At 33.2% G+C, this 17808-nt stretch overlaps 2 protein-coding genes across 6 annotated transcripts in view; one reads left to right on the forward strand and one right to left on the reverse strand.

Annotated features, from left to right (window-relative positions):
- sick (sickie) overlaps positions 1 to 17808 on the forward strand; it is a 175706-nt gene that overhangs the window by 25700 nt on the left and 132198 nt on the right. The gene's annotated exons all lie outside the window — the stretch shown is intronic.
- On the reverse strand, positions 3463 to 12485 carry LOC139099935 (brachyurin-like). 2 transcript variants are annotated; one of them, XM_070652476.1, is made up of 3 exons: positions 11610 to 12485; positions 11108 to 11555; positions 3463 to 4318 (listed from the first exon to the last, which is right to left on the reverse strand). In XM_070652476.1, exons 1-3 carry the CDS (start codon positions 11910 to 11912, stop codon positions 4314 to 4316), a joined length of 756 nt encoding a protein of 251 aa, XP_070508577.1. In that variant the 5' UTR covers positions 11913 to 12485; the 3' UTR covers positions 3463 to 4313. The 2 variants fall into 2 exon arrangements, with proteins under 2 accessions (XP_070508577.1, XP_070508576.1); XM_070652475.1 differs by lacking the exon at positions 3463 to 4318 and adding an exon at positions 10649 to 10725.

Consider the following 17808-nt stretch of genomic DNA (forward strand, 5'->3'; position numbering starts at 1 on the left):
TATGGCACTTTTTATACGTCTCGCTGAAACAAATTGGATTATTGTTTTCAACCTGAATTAAAGTTGCAACTGTTGTGTCTATTGTGGATTTTGTTTTGCAACCCCGATCGACACAAATTATTTATGGTAGTCAAGTTGTTGCCACATTTTATCTGTCATAAAATGACCACTTGGACGTCATGTGACTGTCACTTGTTTGTTACGCGACTGTCACTTGGAAACCATTTGACTGTCACTTGGATATCATGTGACTATCACTTGTCATGAGACTCTCACTTGGAGGTATGACTGTCACTTGGATGTTATGTGACTGTCTCTGAGATGCCATGTGAATATCACTTGATTTATCATTTCGATGCCATTTGACCGTCCCGTGGATGCCATGTAACTTTCACTTAGATACCATGTGACATTCATTTGGATGCCATGTGACTTGAATGCTATGTAACTGTCATTTGAATGCCTTGTGACTGTCACTTGAATGCCTTGTGACCGTCACTTGAATGCCATATGACCGTCACTTGGATGCTTTGTGACCGTCACTTGGATGTCATGTGACCGTCTCTTGGATACCATGTGACCGTCACTTGGATACCATGTGACCGTCACTTGGATACCATGTGACTGTCATTTAGAAATCATGTGACTGTCGCTTGGACGCCATATGACTTTCGCTTTGATGTCATTTGACCATTACTTGGACACAATGTGATCATTATCTGGCTGCTATGAAAAGCATGTGCTGATCGGTACCATTTTCAACATGACAGAAGTGGCATTTTATAGAAAATTGAATTATTATTTTTCGACTGACTTCAAAGAACTTTTCTTTATCCACTCATTCGCTTACACGCTGTGAAATGTCAATGGCTTTCCATGTCATAAATTCTCGAGAGAAAAATGTTCTCAAAAGTTGTGTACAGAATGAAGAATGGGAAGAACTTCCTTTACTATTACTTAATTTAAAATTTCCTTTTTTACACAGAAAGGAAATCATGGCAAATTTCTAGCATCGATTTAATAGAGAATTGCTTCTCATTGTATGTTCAAAAAAGGAGTAAATCATGCAAATGATGGCAAAGGGTTTCCTTTTCTGTTTATTCATCTAAAAGATTTTTCAATTTTCCCTTTGTCGTCTCTTGATATTAACATGATATTAAGGTATTTTAAGACTGAATAAATGACATTTGTTATTTAATACCACGACATTTAAAGTTTGAGGAATTTCGATAGGAAGATTCTTCCTTTTTAATATCATTGTTGTGACTCTTAAAAAGGTTCTGGAAATAAAAGATACAAAAATTAATTTGAATATTTCTCTTTCTTTATTAAAAAGCACCCATATCAGCACTTTTGACTGAATTGTGTTTTGCAAATGGTTCATTTATGTGCAGTGTAAGATAGGAATTTGGAACTGAAGGAATCAGGGACTGATTAAAGGAAAAATGAAAATATTACTGATTTTACAAATGTTTTATTCGAATGTTATGTAACATATACATTTTTTTACCGAGTGATGCATGGTAAATAAGGGCAGTCATTCAACTAGCAACCAAAGGGAGATTAGTAAGCATCAGAACTCGATGAGGACTTGAAAGTTGTACGAAGTTGACTAAAGTCAACCTTTTAATACAAAATCCGAGTTGACTTCGAGCTCTGATCTCGGTCAACTCGACTTCCGGTCCTTGCTCTTAATCAGACAATGAAAATACTCACCAATTGACTAAATCCGCATGCTCCTTATCTAGTCGGACAGTAGTTCTAGGGACAAAATTTCTTAGCAAGGGGTAAAATCCGGGGCCAAAAAATCAATTTATTAGGGCAGCGACAAATAACCTGTATGCCACAGCTCATCACTTTGTTATGAGATTTACACAATATCAGAATCAGTGCCATATCCAGAAAAACAAGAGAATTTAACCACAAACCCTTTATGGAAAAAAATTTTGATTACATCCCTGCTCTGTACTATCACCCCTTAAAACTCAATGTACATCCTATTAAACCCAAATATTCAAATGCCACATTAAATTTCCATAAGGATCCCCACATAACATCAAAATTTGTAAACAAAATTAACATACAGTATACTTAATAATAGTTTATTTGTTACCATTTTCTGTAAAGTTATTGACTTGACCCAAAAATGTACACTAACTATCTCCTCAATAACTTAAAATTATAACATGATACAAAAGAATGAAGATGTTATGTAAACTTAATTGAATATTTTTGCATCGTAAAAACCGTCTGTATAGAAATAATAATAAAAGAGACAGCACTCGATGTGGAGAAAAGGAAAGCTTAAATTCAATAAACTTCAAACTGTATACTGAATACTTTTCTCACAATTGAAAAGAATAGAAAACTTTAACAAGTTCATTCATTGTGTTCATCTCAGTTCTGCTTATGAAATTCTTTTGCCATTAAACAACTTTATTTTCTTGCTTGCTATCCTTTCTGTTCACTGAATCCATATTTTTATTTTTAAAGATGAAAATATTGTTCACATTATATTTTATTCTTTCCTTTTTTTCTCGAAATTTTCCTGTCTATAAAACTCATCCGAACGTAGAAAGACAGAACAGTTCAGTACGAAAAGTTTATATTTCTCTGAAGTATTTTCTGTGTTCTGTTGGAAGAATGAATAAGCTTTATACCATCAATATATGCATAGTGTGTAGCTATAAGCAAGTATGAAGGAGCTTCCATGGGATCTATACGTTTATCCAATAAGCACAAGTGAAGTTAGAAAAATAACAATGCAAAGAAGCTTACGATGATGTTGTTGTTTTTAAAGTCTTTCAGTTGAATTTTTATGAGCATCAATTCCAGTGTGTATATATGTGTGGTTTAAGGATACACAATGGCATTGGCAAATAAATGACACAAACTAGCTGTATTACTGGCATTATTGTGTGTATCCCGATCGGCACAACTTATTCATGACAGTCAAGTGGCTGCCACATGGTGTTCAAGTAACTGTCATGTGGCTGTAATGTGGCGTTCAAGTGGCTGTTTTGTGGCGTTCAAGTGGCTGTCATATGGTGTCCAAGTGACTGTCATGTGACAACGAAGTGACTATCACATGACAACGAAGTGACTGACATGTGACATTAAAGTGACTGTCATGTGATGTCCAATTGACTGTCATATGGATGTCACATCGGGAAATGCCGATCGGGATACGATTTTAAAACATACGGAAATATGAAAATTATCCACACTCAACTCGATAAATACATCAAATTTTATGAGCTGAATTTCATGTGATACACACTGTATACACAAGAATATGCGATAGAAATAAAGTGGCTTTAAAAAAATATTGTTGTGGCAAATATATAGCAATTGCGTGGTTTATTTTTCCTCGATAAATGCCGTAAGGTTTTTATTTTTCATCATTTCTGCTCAATATGGATGTACATTGCAAGTTGCGTTAGCGATAAAAATAACAAAAATGCGATTTTCGTCTTCAATCGATTGGATATAAAAATTTTTCATTCACAAACCTGTGGCAAAGGTGCAGGTAATTGACTCTTAATTGAAAATAATCCAGCAGGATGAGGCTTCACATTTGTGGCTTTTTTTTGCCTACACATCGTCCCGACATGCTTATTTATGAAGCACATTTTTACGTTTACAATAAATATTTTATGGCAATTTACTTTCTATGAGGGAGTTCATGGTTATTACAGCTGGAAAATTTGCTCCTGCAATGTCATTATGATTTTGTGAATGTAGATATATAAAATGCAATGAACCGTTCCAAACGACTTTCAATATTTCATTTTTTTCCTTCCTACACCATTTTCCGAGATTTTCCTTTAAAGTATGTATACAGCTCAAGATGAAAAATCGCTGACAGTTGACTTGAATGAAGTAAATTGACATGAACAGAAGTACGGAAATGTCAAATTCTTTAATTTATTGAATGGAGAATGTACATGAATAATTAATTAGTTTGGAAGAGCCATTTCCATTGTTGACTTTCTTTATATTCACGAAGGAAAATGGTAATTATGCATTTATTCCATTATGGAAATTCATAAATAAATAAAATGAGACTGTTTATATTATTTACGATATTTTTCGTCTTCTTCTTCCGTTTACTTATTTTTTGTGCAATTTTTTAAATGGAATATGAATGTTGAGAGTCATTCTAAATGGCTGACTGGATTGTTTTGTTGAGGTTTTGTGAATACTCCTAGAAATCACTTGGTGAAGCAATGGTGAAAAGGAATATGGACTTAACCAGCATGGGTTTGGATTAGGGTCTGATTTGTTTGTATGCCGGAACTTTTAAGCAATACTTAATCTGGAAAGGAAACTTATTCATTATCATCTTTTGAAGTATGAGTTTCTTACGTAGAATATTGCAAAATTATTGTAATAAATTGAAGTAGATTCGTAAGTACGGACATATTAGAGTTGTAACTAGGAAAGACTGTGTGATACACTTGGACATAGGAGTCATATGATCAGAATTGATACTTATAGTCAAATGGACATGTTAACATGGATCTGTGATAGCGGAGGCTTTTTAATCACATGATCGAAATGGGTATGATGCCTGGTTATTATATGCATGTTTTGTCACTACATATATGTAGTATTGTGTCGCAAAGCATAGTTTGAGTAATACTGCTTTAAAAAAGTGGAACGAATCTAATCAATAATTTGGTGGGGATTATAAAATTAGTAAAGGAATTATTTATCAGCTAACTTAATAGCCAGAAATGTTTGAGGCAAATTGAAGAATTTCTCCAAAAAATCATAGTTGATTCTCACATCACCCTGGCCTTCTCGCAAACTCCCCTGCGTCCAAAACTGCTCCACTCTTCGAAATGTCCACCATCAAAAGCGCATTTTGGTCACTCTACTCAATTAAAACTTCTTACAAATTAAACTCAAACATTAAATTACGTTCTTCCGCCAATTCAATATGGAAAGTTCTGTCTTAATAGAAGAAAATAAAAAATGTGTTGCAAAAGATTGCAAGAAGAAAAATGCTTCTGTGCTTGAAGCATAAAAATTATTAAGATTTATGCTTTTAAGTGAAAAAAAGTTTTAACAATCAGAAGAGTGGAAAAAATTCCTTTTTAACGCCAGAACAATAAAAGGAATTGAAATAAAGTTGAAAAGTTTTATTGTCTGTGAAAATTGAAAATAATTTACGAAAAATACAATAAAATTAAATTTTCACGAAATTTTCATTTTCCATTTAATTTTCATTCGTAGCCAAAATAATGTGGGTATGGGAATATGCTCGTTCTCTTTAATTATGACAATGTTGAATAATTAATTTTGATACATGAGAGTTGAAGTTCATACATGCAAAGTTTGTAAGGCAAATATTTGCATATCAAATGGAATATGTTCACATAATAATTCCGAACAGCACATTGTATTCGCTAGGGCATGGCTATGTCGCGATAAAAAAGAATTTTTAGCTATTCAGATCAATGAGATCCAAAGCTGCGCTAGGACATTTCACGGCTATTAACTGTTTCATGAGTGAGGATGCATCAGTCTACTGCACTCAGTAAACCTAAAGTTTGTAGTTGAATCAGAACCACTTCTTTGATGACATTATGGTCAGCATATTTTTTTAACCAACAAAAAAAGACTGTAATTCACGACTCCACTACATATGCTTAGAAAAAGGACAGGTAAAAATGTTTCTTCTGATGAGTCTCGAAACCATGACTGCTTGTTTGGTATCACAATAATTAGATATCAAAATACGAAACCATTTTGCAACCGAGCTACCTCGACTCACTATGTACATATTAATGTCTAAACGCGAAGTTGTCCTGACGGAATCGTGATGACTGATCAAATAATAATCCCGAACATTACACTGTATTCGCTAGTGAACAGCTATTCGCCATAATAACGGTAAAATGCGAAGTAGCCCTTACGACCCTGTGACCAACGACTGATTTCGACCCATGTTGACGGCGGAATATGCGATTAACTGCATTATGCCGCTCGGAAATTCAGAAATTGTTTTTCATTTCCCTCCCTCTATCGACTCCTTTTTTTCCACCTCCATCCATTTGAGTATGCACATCATAAATCCTCTTTCATACACACACAAAAAGCATAATTTTTATATGCATATGGAAAAAAAAATTATAATGCTGTAAATGAAGAAGGAAAAAAAATATAAATTTGCATATTTCTTGACAAAAAAAAATTGTTCCTTCCTATTTGACATTGTAGCATGTGATGAACAAAATATGTATTATTATGAAGATACGACATCTGCGTTGTGTGTCTTAAAAAAAAGAAAATTTAATAAAAGAAACATGCCGAAGACAAAATTGAAAAGCTCATATAATAAATGACTGCATCGTATGTCATACTTCTGATATACTTCATGCTTCATTATATTTTTTGTGATGAAAAATAATCTTAATCCTTTGCTATAGACAGCCTCTGAAATTTTCTTAAGTGTATACCCAAAAAGAAGTTCATGACATAAAGTCTATTAAGATGTCAGTGCTTATTTTATTTATATAAATCAATTTATACATTCAAAACCATTCCCGATCGACACATACTCAAATTTTGTCTATACGATACCCAAGCCGTCATGGTTTGGCAATAACAGGTGCTTGAACGTATAGGTGAAAGTCGAACAGGTTCTACTTACTACTTAATGAGACAATATCAGGTGATAAAAATTATTGAAAAAGTATTACTGCTATAAATGATGTCACAACTGCCACCAAAACATTCACAGAAATGATTGAAGAGGAACCAGGTGTTGTTATTTCTTCAACAATAAATGTCTCTTCGTCAGGATATGATGATAGATAATCATCAAGCCATATGAGGTGATTTGCAACTCTTTGAAAACCTACTGGATAACTCTGTGTGCATCCATATTTGGATCCAAAACTTGTCAGACCTACGACTATCTTTCTACCAGGAGTGTTGGAATACAACAATAACGTATTATTTATATTCAAATTATATTGAACTAAGTTGTTTTCTCTCGGACATTACATTAGTGACAAGAATACAGCTAACACATTTTTTGTATAAAAATATATTTAAATTAAATAAAAAGACATAGAGTCTTTATTCATTAAGTTATCAAACAACAGGTTATGGGCCCAGAAGGCAAATCAAGACTTAAGTGGAGAATGGCCAAAGAAAGTGAGTTCAGTGAAAAAGTTTTTCAAAATAGAGTTTACAGAAATAAATTTAGTGAAAATCAACATACAGTGAAAAGTAAAGTGAAATCAAGTGAAATGTCGTGTTATAAAGTTAAGAATCAGAATCAAATTGCGGAATTGAATTCAGTATCAAGATCCAGTAAGTATGAAAGTAACAAATTTTGGATTTTAGATTCTGGCGCGAGTGTGCATATTTGTACAAATTTGGAATTTTTCTCAAATCTAAATCAAAAAATTAGAAACAATGCTAAATTAGCAAATGGACAAGAAGTTAGTTGTGATGGAATAGGAGAAGGAATTTTATATATAAAGTCAAAATGTGGAAATTTAGTGCAATTAAAATTAAGTAATGTGATGTATTTCAAAAGTAAAAATTTTTCAAACCTGATTTCAGTTCAGAATTTAGTTAAAGACAATGTTAAGGTTTTATTTGATAGTAAGGGTTGTACAATAAGTTATAAAGGTAAAGAATTTGGCACAGAATCAAGTTTTAGTGGACTTTCTATGATTCAAGATTTTAGTAAACAAATAGCAAAATTCGAAATTAATTTCATCCAGCAAAATTGCATACATGAATGGCACAGAATTCTAAGCCATAGAAATTTAAGTGATATTAAACAACTAAAGCGTAAAGGATTTAATTTTAAGAAATGCAAGTGTAGTGATCAATGTGAAGCATGCATACAAGGAAAAATATCAAGAAAAAGTTTTCCAAAACAAGCAAGTAAGGTTAATCAAAATCTAGATACAGTTGTAAGTGATGTTTGCGGTCCAATGCCAGTTCTTTCAATACACAGATTCAGATATATGATAACATTTACAGATATTTTCAGTGGATTTACAGAAATCAAGTTTTTAAGAGAAAAATCGGAAGTTCCAGATAAAGTCATTGAGTATATTGAAACAATCAAAGTCCAGTTTGACAGAAAACCCAAAATATTTAGATCTGATAGAGGAACGGAGTATACAAATGAAAGACTTCAGCAATATTTAAGACGTGAAGGAATTAGATTTCAATCAACGTGCGGATATTCACCAGAGCAAAATGGAATATCAGAAAGAAAGAATCGGACGTTGATGGAAGCTGCCAGAACAATGCTGATTGATTCAAAACTTCCACAAAATTTATGGCCAGAAGCAATCAATGAAGCAAATTATAATCTAAATCGAGTTGTAAGTAAAAATAATAAACTAAAGACACCTTTTGAAATCTTTTACAGCAAGCCTCAAGATAATGAAGATTTTCATGAATTTGGATGTGAAGTTTACATTTTCATACCAGAAATATTAAGACGAAAATTAGACGTTAAGGGAATCAAATGCAAGTATTTAGGACATGACAAACAAGCCAAAGGATATAGAGTTTATGATCCAGCATCAAGATGTGTGAAAATAAGTCGGGATGTGATATTCATTAAGAAAAATTCTAAAGCAAGTAATCAACAGGTCAGTGATCAAAGCATTTCAGACTGCAAGATTCAGAACAATATAGACAGTGACATTCAAACTTCCGTTAATCAGAATAACGAGTCAAATAAATTTCCAATTTATTTCGATGAAATAAATCCAGTTATTCCAAATCAAGTAAATGAAGATGAAGTTGAAATATTTCATGATGCAGAGGAAGAAATTCAAAATCCAGTTCAAGAACCAAATCCAGTAATTGAAATTCAAAATCAAAGACCAGTCAGAAGTAATGCGGGTAAATTACCAGCAAGATTTGCAGACTATGAAATAAATAGTATTCAACATTTAGAACCAAGAAGTTATAAGGAAGCGATTCAAAGTTCAGAGAAAGATAAATGGATTGAAGCAATGAATGAGGAAATCAAGTGTCTTAATGACAATAATACATGGGATTTAGTAAATTTACCTGAATCAAGACTTGCAGTTGGCTCCAAATGGGTTTTCAAGAAAAAGTTAGATGAAAATAATCAAGTCATAAGTTATAAAGCGCGTTTAGTCGCTCAAGGATTCAGTCAAAAGTATGGAACAGATTACGATGAAGTATTTGCTCCAGTAATTAGATCATCAACATTCAGATTATTTTTAGCAGTAAGTGCTAAAAGAAAATATATAATAAAACAATTCGATATCAAGTCAGCATTTCTAAATGGAGAACTTCAAGAAGAAATTTATTTAAAACAACCTCCAGGATATCAAGTTAATAATCAAGTTTACAGATTAAAGAAAAGTTTATACGGTCTAAAGCAAGCAGCAAGAGTTTGGAATTCAACTATACATCAAGCATTTATAGATAATAATTTTAAACAAAGTCAGATAGACAAATGTCTTTACATTAAACATTCAGATAATAAGTCATGCTTTATAATAATTCATGTTGATGACATTCTAATTGCAGGTTCAGATATAGATATAGTAAATCAAATCGAATCAAAATTAAGTATTAAGTTCCAAATCAAGGAGTTAGGTCACATTAAGTACTTCTTAGGTATTCAAATCAAGAAAGATCAGAATGGTGATTATTTTATTAATCAAGAATCTTATATTGATAAAATAACTGAAGAATCAAAATTAAGTGATGCAAAAGCATCAAAGTTCCCCTTAGATACAGGCTATTACAAACTTCAGAATTCGGATCCACTCCCAGATAATGAAGAATACAGAAAGTTAATTGGAATGCTTTTATACGTAAGTACAAATTCAAGACCAGATATTTCATCAAGTGTTTCTATATTAAGTCAGAAAGTAAGCAAGCCAACTAGATTAGATTTAAATGAAGTTAAACGAGTAATTCGGTATTTAAGTTGCACAAAGAAATTAAGCTTAAGATTAAGTAACCAGAATTCAGATTCAGATTTACTCATGTATTCAGATGCTAATTGGGCAGAAGATAGAGTGGACAGAAAGTCAAACAGCGGTTTTATAGTTTTTGCTTTTGGTGGTACGATAAGTTGGGCATGTCGAAAACAGATATGCGTTTCGCTGTCGTCGACCGAAGCTGAATATGTTGCACTGTCTGAAGCGTGTCAGGAAATGATTTGGTTGCAAAGACTATCTCAAGATTTTAGTATCAATGTCCAGTATCCGGTTCAAATTTTAGCAGACAATCAGAGCGCAATTAAGATGATTGATAATCATAAATTCAGTAACAGCACTAAGCATATAGAAACGAGATATCATTTCATCAAGGACATCAAGGAGCAAGGACTAATTAAAGTTAATTACGTACCAGCAGAAGACAACGTTGCGGACATGTTAACCAAGGCTTTAGGAGGAATTAAAATCAAGGATCTAAGGACACGAGGAGGACTTACAGAACTGGAGCATGAGGCCAGCCAACCTCATTTAGGGTTATTGTTGAGGGGAGGTGTTGGAATACAACAATAACGTATTATTTATATTCAAATTATATTGAACTAAGTTGTTTTCTCTCGGACATTACATTAGTGACAAGAATACAGCTAACACATTTTTTGTATAAAAATATATTTAAATTAAATAAAAAGACATAGAGTCTTTATTCATTAAGTTATCAAACAACAAGGTGTGATTTCGAGAGTTAGAGGACCTCCTGGAATTTGTTTGATTAATTAGAATTTAAGTATTTTCAATGTTGTGACGCTATTTATTAAACGCTTTTTATTCTTAGAATTTACTCGAATAGCCCAAGCCAGTTTTTCGATTAGGCCAGATTCAAACTGAATCCGGCACCAAGGAGGAGCCACGCCTGCCTTGAGCCAGAATTCTGATTGATTAACCAATTTGTGCTTTTTGAGTTGAATTAAGTTACTAAAGTGACATTTATGTAGCGTGCCATAAAATATCAAGTTTTGACTGCACAAAGCGTCAAGAAATCAAAGACATTTCCACTTGGATTATGACTGGATCACACAATTCTACACTTTCTAGAACTTTGGCCAGTAAAGTCATTTGAAAACTACATCAAAACTCACCAGAATCACCTTGACACGGTGAACCACGCAAACTAGTTGCTGTGCACAAATTAGTTGACACTATATATGCAGGAAACGTAGCATAACATTCCTCATTTGAAATAATCTTCAACTTTGCATACTTTAAGACTTTTGATGCCACTCCATCTTCTGTCAAACCAAATCCACTTAGAATTGATTCTCTTCCAATAAGATCTTGAGCTCCTTCATCAAATGATGGAATTTCCAACGTTTCTATATGCTCATGCAATAGTAGATCCTCTTCTGCGTCTTGGAGGAATATTAAGCCAATGTCATTCTTCAGATATCTTGCGTCAAAATTTGGATGTACAATTAAATGTTTTGGATCTGTGATTGGGTTGCTGCGCCATGCTGCTGGTCCATCAATTCTGTTTATTACACCCAAAAATACTTCAATTTGTGTAAATCCTTCAATGCAATGTGCTGCCTTAAAGTATTTTCATCAAATCATGAAAATAATTGGAACTAAATAATGACTCACTGTAAGAATCCAATTGTACTTTACTAGAACTCCACCGCATACATATCTGCCTTTCTCGTCACTCATATATAACAATGCATGATAAGGAAATTGTCCAATATTTGCAGTTTCACCACCTGCGATTCTCCCGCCTCTTGTTACTAAAGGTATATCCTCGTCTTTAAAGAAGTGATCCAGTGCTTCTTTGTAATAATCAGACTCAATTGCATCCTTTACATCACGATACTCTTCAGGAATTGCAAATTGACACTTCATTTGTAATATAACATTAAGGAACACAAACAATACTATAATTGACTTCATTGTTGGAGTTTAAAGCTACGACTAATACAAAATTTTCAATAAAATAAAAATTCTTATCACAATTCATAAGCACTTTATCGATATCGGGCACTTTTCGAGCGAGTATTAGTGTGATAACATCATTCAAATGATTTAAAAAATTTGCGGGAAACCTCTGCAGTCAATCAAAATGATTCATAATTGTATCCGTTGCAGAGTTGTCACCTAGTTGTCAATTTTTTGTATGCCTTATCTTACCATACCTTCGCTGACCCTTTAAATCAATTTGATCCATGATCTTCCATAGATGTTGCCTGAAAAAGGCTCTACCTATGACTTCAACTTACAAATTCCCTACCAATTGCTGGGGAGCAGGAGATTATTGGTTCCAAAAACCCTAGCAAATTGTAGATTTTTGTTCAAAAGGAGATGTGAAGTCTGTTTTTGGACCCAAAGCTTAGTATGATTAAACAAAGATGATATCTAGCTTGACAACAGTTGAGAATAAGCACACATTTAAGTTTGATTAAACATGCCTTGATCTAAGTGTGGTTTAGCTAAATGTAGGACACGTCCAAAACTGCAGGCCTGCAATTCTTGTCCGCACCCTAACTAAATGAAAAAACTACTGAGACACAATTGACACCTTTCCAATGACATCTTTCTGACAACACTGTTTATTTGCTTTCGTACAATTCTTATCAGTATTGCATAAAACGATAAGAAGTTTATTGTGCTTGATAAGAATTGCTTATGTTTTTCTTGTGAAAACAAAATTTCTGGTATTTGTTGTGCACTGTATCATACAAACTTTGTTTTGGTGCACAATGCAGAACCATAGCCATGAAGTGAGGGACACCTTTATTGAAGCAGTCCACTTCTAGAATTGGAACTCAAGAAGCCTTTTTTGAATTCTACAATGATAAAACTTTGAAACCTCAAAATTTTTTGAATTCCTTAAAAAAACCATGACATTGGTTTTTCTGATCGACTCGACTCGACTTTGAGCTTTGGTTTCGAGCCCCTCAGAAATTCAAGAATATTCATGAAAATTAACAAAAATAAACAATTTTCATTAAGCCACACAAATTCATTTCAATAACGACAAAATTATGTACACATTCAAAAGAAAACCAAAAACGTTCGTGCAGTCATGGTTTCATAGCTTTAAGGCGGTATTATTTTAAATGGAAAATGTTATCAATTTCCACTGTCCAATTTTAAAATATCAAAATATAAATTCAGGTTTTATCAAACACTTGAGGATATGAACAGCATAAGTAGAAATGTAATCAATGTTATCAAGCGAGAATCATCCAAAAAAAGAACAAAAAAAGGCAGTCAGCAGTTTAACATTCTATTTTTTTCATCAGCTCAAAACTTTTATTCCTCTCTTATTGGACATGTTTGAGTTTGAAAGAATTTTAATCAATGTCGGGAAATTGAAAAAAAAAAGCATTGATTTCATTCCATTTCATTTTAAAACTCAAATGTATGAATGAGTGGATAAATGAATGGGAATTTAAAACAATATAGGAAAAAGGGAGAGGAATGAAAAGTTTTTAATTTAAATTTGTCCCATGCCGCATTGTTTTTGGGGATAACGAAAGGCATTGAATATGAAATTTTAAAGAGTGAGAGACTTTTTTTGAACATGAATACATTCAGTACAATAGGCAATTGAAAGGCGAAAAAAGGAATAAAGAATTTTTCAAGTTCTTTTGAAAGTGAAAGCTCATTAAAAAGTTTTATTTTTCTGCTTTAGAGATTTAGAGAAATAAATTCCAAACTTTAACTTGATAGGTATCGTTTATTAATGACGTTAAAGGTTTTAGGGGAGATGGGTCAGAGTCAAAAGGAATTAGGCGGAATGGGTCGGAGTTAGGGGTTTTTCGGTTACTTACTTACCAAAACAGCACAACGTCTTCGCTTGAAAACCGGTAAGTTGCCGATCTTGCTGTCAGGCGAAGTTGTCTTGATGATACCGATACGGCTGATAACGACCTTTTTTAATAGCTAAAGTTATCTTATTCATTGGTTTAATATCAAATTGTTAGTTCTGAAGAAGTTTGAGATTGAAATGATAGTTTAAAGTGCCAAGCTTGGTTTAAGGTTAGTACCCAGATGATGTCCGATATGGTTTAGATTTCTTCAATTCCAAGTAGTTTAGATCTCTATTCTGTGCATTCATTGGTCAATTTCCATTTTTATCATTCTTTTGCCAATGCTTTTGTAAGGACAATTCATTGTCCCCACTGAAAGAATAAATCAAAAGCAAGGATCCTTGAAACGAAGTCCTGGTCGAGACAGTCACGAATAGAAATTGAAAGCCAATTGCTGGAAATCATTCCAATTGCTATAAAGTCAATCCTAAATGCTTTAAAGCCTAATTATCAACATATGTACATCATTTATAACTACCCCTAATCTATTTTTTGTGTGTTAGAAAAGAGCAGAAAAAAAACTTTTTCCTCAATTGCTAGGTAAATTTAAATTTTAGATTAAGAATTGAGCAGCACAAACTAAACTATATAATAACAATAATTTTCATGTTGTTATTTTCATACAGAGGAAAAGTTATTTGAATTGCTTCGCCGCCCATCACATAATCATTATTCAAATTAGAAAAGTTTTGCTTCTTTTTTTTGAAAATCGTTGTCATTTCCATTGTACAATTTTCATTTCCTTTACTTTTTCCTCTCTCCTTTACATTTCAATTGTTATCACATTTGGTTTCAGCAATAATCCAATTATGGAGAGAGATGGAAGGAAAAAGCGTGCTTTATTTTATAGTCACTCCGTTTAGTGGATGCGCATTTAAGCTAATTTGAGTTTAGGCTAATTGCATAGACAGCAATTGATGACCTTAGCATTGGACGAATTGTTATATCTGCATGGCTTTTGGGAAAATGACGAACATTATCAATTGGCAAAAACAATTGTGTGGCATTTCGTTCCTAAGTATGTTGCCGACTTGGAGCTGTAGTAGCAACATTCCAATATGTGCCAATCGGATATGAGTAAGCTACAGATACAGTCATTATTGAACTTAACATTCACCCTTTTATCTCCATCACTATCATTCACATTATATCTATATATGTAGATTCAATAGACATAAAGAACATTGGCATTCAAAGCTACATAAGTCAATTTGCCATCCACGGGGAGGATATAAGACACAATTATTTCAATTAAATTACCTTTATTTTTCAATTCAACCATGCCGTGATTCCACATTTACAAAAATTTATATTCATAAAAAAAGATATGTACTCATGCAGTTCTGCTTAATATCTCTTCTTTTTCAACCATTGAATGTACAAAATTTATATTAACAAACACAGAAGGGTGGCGTGTAGAAATGGATGTGGAAATATTGTTGAATCCAAAAAGGGAAGCTTTGTTATTAAAATTTATAAATAATAATTTGCTATTCAAAGAATCATTTGTTTTGTAATTAACTTAGCCAAAATACTTTATAATTCTTAAAATGCCAAGGGGTGGAATTGAGGAAGAAGATAGAAAAGTAAAAAGATTAAGATAACTTCATGTCTATCCTAGAAGGCTTACTACGTAAAAATGGCTGAAAATCCTGCCCCGGGTCAGCGCGACTTCGTAGACATTCTAAATCTGACCAGATGTTGTAAAAGCCATGCATAGTCGCTCACCTTTTACAGGTTACCGTCTTCCGTCAATGGTCCCTTCCACAGGCTATTGCTGAATGTTACTGGATCGTTTGGTTAACAGTTTTGAATGTTGAAGACGTAATTCGACGGCCTTTCAAGATTGCAACTTCTCGAATCTCAAGTCTAAATCGTGGTTCAAATCAGATTCAACTCGACCTCGACATTTAATGACTTAAGTCGGCTTAAGACCGAATTTGGCAAGTATTACACCGTAATACCATAAATGACTGATTAGGCATTACTTTCTCATCGCAGTTTTAAACATGAACAATGCCTAGTCATCATTCAGACTTGCTTTTTTACTTAAGAATATTGACGAACCTTAAAAAATTCAAGAATTCAAGTCATCACCCCTTTCATGCAAGCTATTACCCTTCTCATTATATTCATGATTTCATAACAATAATGAAGAATAAATTGAGAACAGTAGGAAGACAACGAAAATAAGGAAGCCAAGTGGAGCAAAAAATGAAAGGAAGAAAAAAAAGTTAATTTTGAAGAACATGGGGAAAGCTACACGGCAGAAAACTTGTTAAGAACCGGGTGCAAATGAACAAAATATTTTTCATGTTATTTTCTTGTTGCTGAAATTTATGTGAAAGCGAATCCCGAAGACTTTTAATTAACATTTACGGTATGTGCCTCAAGGATGAAATCATCTCCTTTAACTTCCTTTTTTTTCTTCTTTGAGTGAGAAAATAACAATTTTGTGAACACATTTGAAGGAAAAATTTGTTTTTAAAAGGCTTTCATTGCCGTCAGGAAAAAAGGAATGAAATTTGACGAAGGATTTTCTCTTGCGTAACTTGATTCTCTCTATGGCAGTGGTGGGTATCCTGTGTGCGGCGGCACACCTTAGTGGTAAGCGATGGTCGAAATCGCACACGGCATACCACTATCGTTTGCGTTGGGTATTTGTTGTTAGTTCAGTCCTGTTAACTCCAGTCAGTCCTGTTAAATGTTCGGTTGTAAGCCTTACCATCTCTAGTCTGATTGTGAGGCTGCCACCTTCAGACAAGGTGCTTTGGATAGGCTTTTACTCTGTTTCTTTAACATACTTATCCCGGCGGATAGCTCGGTCGGTGGCGGTGTATTTTAGGGTTTCTGACAGCGGTTAACCGTTAACAGCATAACAGCAGTTTTTTACCTGAAAATGCGGTTAACGCAAAACAGCGGTTATAGAAAATTAACCGCTGTTAACAGCATTTTTATCTGTAAAGGCTTTAAATAAGAAAATTTTAACGGAAATTTTGAATTTTAATAAAAAAAATTTAATTTTTTTCATAAATCTCTCCTTTTTTGTAAGAAAATGTGAGTTTTGGATAAAAATTTTATGCTAGAATTCCTTTGAAAAACTTGAAAGATTTTGGGAAATTTTTTTCAAAATCTCGCCATTGTCGTGGAGTTAAGGGCAATTTTCGTCTTGCTTGCCTTTAAAAAATCAGGAAAATTTCGGTCCAAATTTCTGCGAAGAGAGTGTTCTTAACTTTCGCAAACTTTTGTGCAAAAAAAACAGCATTGCTTTCAAATATATTACAAACGCCTTTGTTTATGAATTTTCAATAGTCAAAATAATTTTGGAGTTCATCAATCATTAAAAGTTATTCTTTTTCTTTGATTCTGATAAATATCTTTACTTTTGTAGGTTTACGTAACCTAATTCAACCATATGAGCCAAATAAAAAGAAAATATATCAATGAAAAGCTCATTAACAAAGTAAAATTGTGATATTATTAAAAATTCTTAATAACCGCTGTTAACCGCGTTAACAGCTGTTTTGAGTTTTTTCATAACAGCATAACAGCGGTTATGAAAAAACGCGGTTAATCAGAAACCCTAGTGTATTTAGCGATATCAAGGAATATCCTGAGAAGATATACACTTGACATTTGGTGATCTTCGGAGTCAGACTTCAGCTTCTTCAATTTCTTAACACAGCCTACAATTCATGTCATTTCCAAAAATTGTTTTCGTAGCATACAGGTTGCCTACCACTGCTCTATAAGTAGAAATAAGCATAAGGCGTCTTGGAAGTAAATAATTTATTTGATCCTGTCTGACTTACACATTTGCCTTTTTTACATTTTCATCTTATATACTTTTGTTTCGTCTATCATTTATTTTACATTTACTGTATGCATACATAGGCGTAGTGAAAAAGGTAATAATCAGCTCTTTAAGTACATTTTTCCATTTTTTTACTCTCACCATAAGTCGCTTCTGCTGA

Source organism: Chironomus tepperi, unplaced genomic scaffold (genome assembly GCF_022539635.2).
Source record: "Chironomus tepperi strain 1889 unplaced genomic scaffold, CSIRO-AGI_Ctep_v1 contig_48, whole genome shotgun sequence".
Taxonomy (NCBI): Eukaryota; Metazoa; Arthropoda; class Insecta; order Diptera; family Chironomidae; genus Chironomus; species Chironomus tepperi.